The sequence below is a fragment of the Drosophila ficusphila genome, unplaced genomic scaffold (assembly GCF_018152265.1).
Source record: "Drosophila ficusphila isolate 14025-0441.05 unplaced genomic scaffold, ASM1815226v1 contig_197, whole genome shotgun sequence".
Lineage (NCBI taxonomy): Eukaryota > Metazoa > Arthropoda > Insecta > Diptera > Drosophilidae > Drosophila > Drosophila ficusphila.
In genome coordinates, this window is record NW_025064091.1 from 8,848,586 (window position 1) to 8,851,933 (window position 3,348).

A 3,348-nucleotide genomic window follows, 5' to 3' on the forward strand; every position below is an offset into this window, starting at 1 on the left:
CCCAAAGTTTCATTTCTTTCTTTGCTAAAAACATACATTAAATTGCGAAAAATCGTTTTTCCTCAACGGGAATATTATTTTTTTCATTTTTCGAATCCCCCAAAAATGTTACATTCCAGCTTTTTAAAATTTCGGAAAATAATTTTTCTATTGATTTGAACATGCCTTTTTTCCGAAAAAACTTAAAAAAAATAGTAAGCACTCCACTCAGTAGCCATTGAGATATTATTCAAATATCATAAAACTCAGTAGGGCTTTGCGCTTTGGCTGGAAACGAAAACCGAGCCTACGAAAAACATGTGAACCGCTTCAATCAAAATTAAGCCAAGTTCTCAACGGAACTGAGATCGCAAAGGCACAAAGTAAGGATCAGCAATTGAAATCAAAATACAGGATGTCGAGCGAGGAGGTGAATCGACAGCCGGAAATGGAAGACAGCCAGGAACCGGAAAGTGAGGCAAATGCTGCAGCGGAAACGGAAGTGGAAGTAAATGCCGCAGTTATAGCCCTCGAAGCCCTCTCGATCGCCAGTGTGGCCAGTTCCGAGGAGGAAACTGCACCCAGCGGCAGTGGCAGCCGAGCTGAGAAGGCAAAGGAACCACTCAGTGGTTGTGTGGTGCGCATAAAGCGGGAATTGCAGGACATTCGCAAGCAACCGCCTCCAAATTGCTCTGCCGAAATGCACGAGGATGATCTCTTTCGCTGGTCAGCAGTTGTGGATGGACCAGCTGGCTCCGTTTACGAAGGCGGTCACTTCAAGCTGGATATCCGCTTCCCAAACGCCTATCCCTTTCGACCGCCGCGCATCCGGTTCACTACCAGGATTTACCACTGTAACGTGGACAGCCGCGGTGCCATTTGCCTCGATGTCCTCGGGGAACGATGGTCTCCAGTGCTGAATGTGGCCAAGGTTTGCTAACATCAAATCCATGCATTACACTTAAAAATTAAATCAGCTAAAAAGGTTGACAATTAAAACCTATCCTATAGCTTATGTACTATACCATAAAGTTCTTTAAAAATGTTGGTCAAGCTAGTCATGAAATACTTAAATACCTTGATATTTATTATTTATTTTTGTTTAGAACAATTATCTTTTTCCAAATATCCTGAGTACTTAAATATAATTTGACATTAATTATGTATTTTGTTCTGCTCATTAGGGAACTTCATTTCTTTAAAATAAATACATATAATTTATATTTTGTAACCTAAAAACTATTCGGCTTAATAAACCTTGAAAATGAATTGGTAACAAATATTTAAACAAAGTTTGTTTATGATTCTTAAATATTTGATAAAGTATTTAAACCTACCATATACTTTTTTCAATAATAATAATAATAGTAGATAAATATCAACACTTTAGTGTGGTATTTAATTACCTGTATTCTTTTTGTTTAACTGGACTGTCCAAACAAAATCACTTGCATAAACTAGTTTGATATTTGGTTCATATTATTATTGAACGTATTTTTTATAGGTTCTGCTGTCCATTTACGTTCTGATGAGTGAGTGCAATCCGGAGGATCCGCTGGTTATGTGCATCGCCGATCAGTACAAGACCAATCGCAAGGAACACGACAAGATCGCCAGGCACTGGACGAAGCTCTTTGCGATGCCCAAGGATCAGGATAAGGAAAAGGAAAAGGACAAAGATCAAACTCAAGAAGTGAGTCAGGATCAAAGTAAAGAAGAGCAGCCAGTGTCAAGTCAGGCGGAAAATTAGCAGTCCATGCAACAGCCAATGCCCAATACTCCCTAAAATACCAAATACAAAACACTATAATATTACTTACACAATAAACTAATTACCCAGTTAAGAATATATTATTTGAAATTATTGAAGAGGAGAAAGCTAAGAAACGAATAACAAGGTTATTAGAGATAAGTTAAGTATTATGGTAAGCCAAACGATTCCGTAACTTACAGCAATGGAAAAGAAAAGTTCAAACTCCGACCAAACGAACACAACTTTATGGTGCTGTAAAAACAATTTCGTTAAGTAGGATCTGAACACAATATAAATATTAAAGTATTTTAAGCAGTTTTCGAGGGCACTTTCTTCGCTTTAATGGGTTTTTTTGTAGTTCCGCAAATGTAAGCCAGTTGAGGGCATCAAACCCCCCCCCTCCTTCCTCAACCCCTCAACCCCTTAAAACCCCTCATTCCGTGCATCCCTCCTGCAAACTTGGCCCGCTGAACTACCAAACTGCCACCTCAAGGCAAGTCGTTTTCAAAATACCCCCGGCGTAATGTGCCACCTACCTACCAGCTCCCTCGGAAAATGCTGACTGTGTCAGATAGCCCACGCGGTCCTTTGGCCGCTCATGTCTATGAATATTCATGAGCTGCCAAAAAATGAACGTTGGAAAAACATCCACGGCCCAATGGACCCAACCCACCCACCATCGGTTCGGCGGGGTTTGGGGGTCCTTTCGGTTAGCTTTGAAAAATGAATTGGAACGCGAACGGTTTAAGGATGCCAACACCTCCACCTCCATCTCCTCGACACAGCCATAGCCACTTCCATTGCCACTTCCATTGCCACTTCCATTGCCACATCCCCACCAAGATGGCGATGCAGGCCATCAGCGATACAGGACACAGGCTCAAAGGACCGCGGCCAAAAGGGTTTCCGCGCATCGGGGTCACCCCGTCACCTCAATTGAGTGCGAGAAAATATTCTGGCGGGCCTTCAAGCCGGCAATCTTTAATGCCCATATGGCACTAAGCAGAAAGCGGCGAGGGCAAACACAATTAATGTCCTGCGAACGGGAACGGCACTTAAGGCCGCCGGCAGGATGATATGTGGATGATGGAGGAGCCTCCTAAGAACTCCCAGGAAAAATACAGCAAGCAACCTCACTCCTTAGATATTTAAGTCAGTTCAATTTTTTGAACTGAATAACAAATTTTCAAATACAAATTCACTAAGAAAAGCTCTTTTCAAACATGAACCAATTTGAGAACTGCAGTGGTGTAAGGTGCTTTATATTGATGTATAAGCCATAGTTTTTTTATAAACATTGAACTACCTAAATAAATATTATATTATTATTAGAACAATTTTAACAACACGAATTAAAAAAAAAAATAGCAGTTCATAATTCTCAACATTATAAAGTGTACAGAATCAGTTTATTTCTACTTAATTTTACAATTCAATTTTAGACAGTTACAGTTAATAATTTAAAATAAATTGTAATTTAATAAGAACACTTATATTTTATCGCACTACATAAATGTACTCTATTAAAATAAAGAAACTAAATTCTAGCAGCTTTCAACCTAACAATAGTGCTACGCAACATTGGCTCATTCTGACAATTTCGATGCTGTCGTTTG

At 39.7% G+C, this 3,348-nt stretch overlaps 1 protein-coding gene across 1 annotated transcript; it reads left to right on the top strand.

Annotated features, from left to right (window-relative positions):
- Positions 1–243: 243 nt before the first annotated feature.
- Positions 244–1,828, top strand: LOC108091147 (ubiquitin-conjugating enzyme E2 4). Its single transcript, XM_017190182.1, has 2 exons — positions 244–910; positions 1,484–1,828. The coding sequence occupies exons 1-2, from the start codon at positions 395–397 to the stop codon at positions 1,727–1,729; spliced, it is 762 nt and encodes a 253-aa protein (XP_017045671.1). The 5' UTR covers positions 244–394; the 3' UTR covers positions 1,730–1,828.
- Positions 1,829–3,348: the final 1,520 nt, after the last annotated feature.

Excerpts from the sequence above, each read along its gene's own strand:
- LOC108091147 (XM_017190182.1), top strand. The coding sequence starts at position 395 with ATGTCGAGCGAGGAGGTGAATCGACAGCCGGAAATGGAAGACAGCCAG. Across the intron at positions 911-1,483 it reads CAGTGCTGAATGTGGCCAAG|GTTCTGCTGTCCATTTACGT; the intron begins GTTTGCTAACAT and ends TATTTTTTATAG.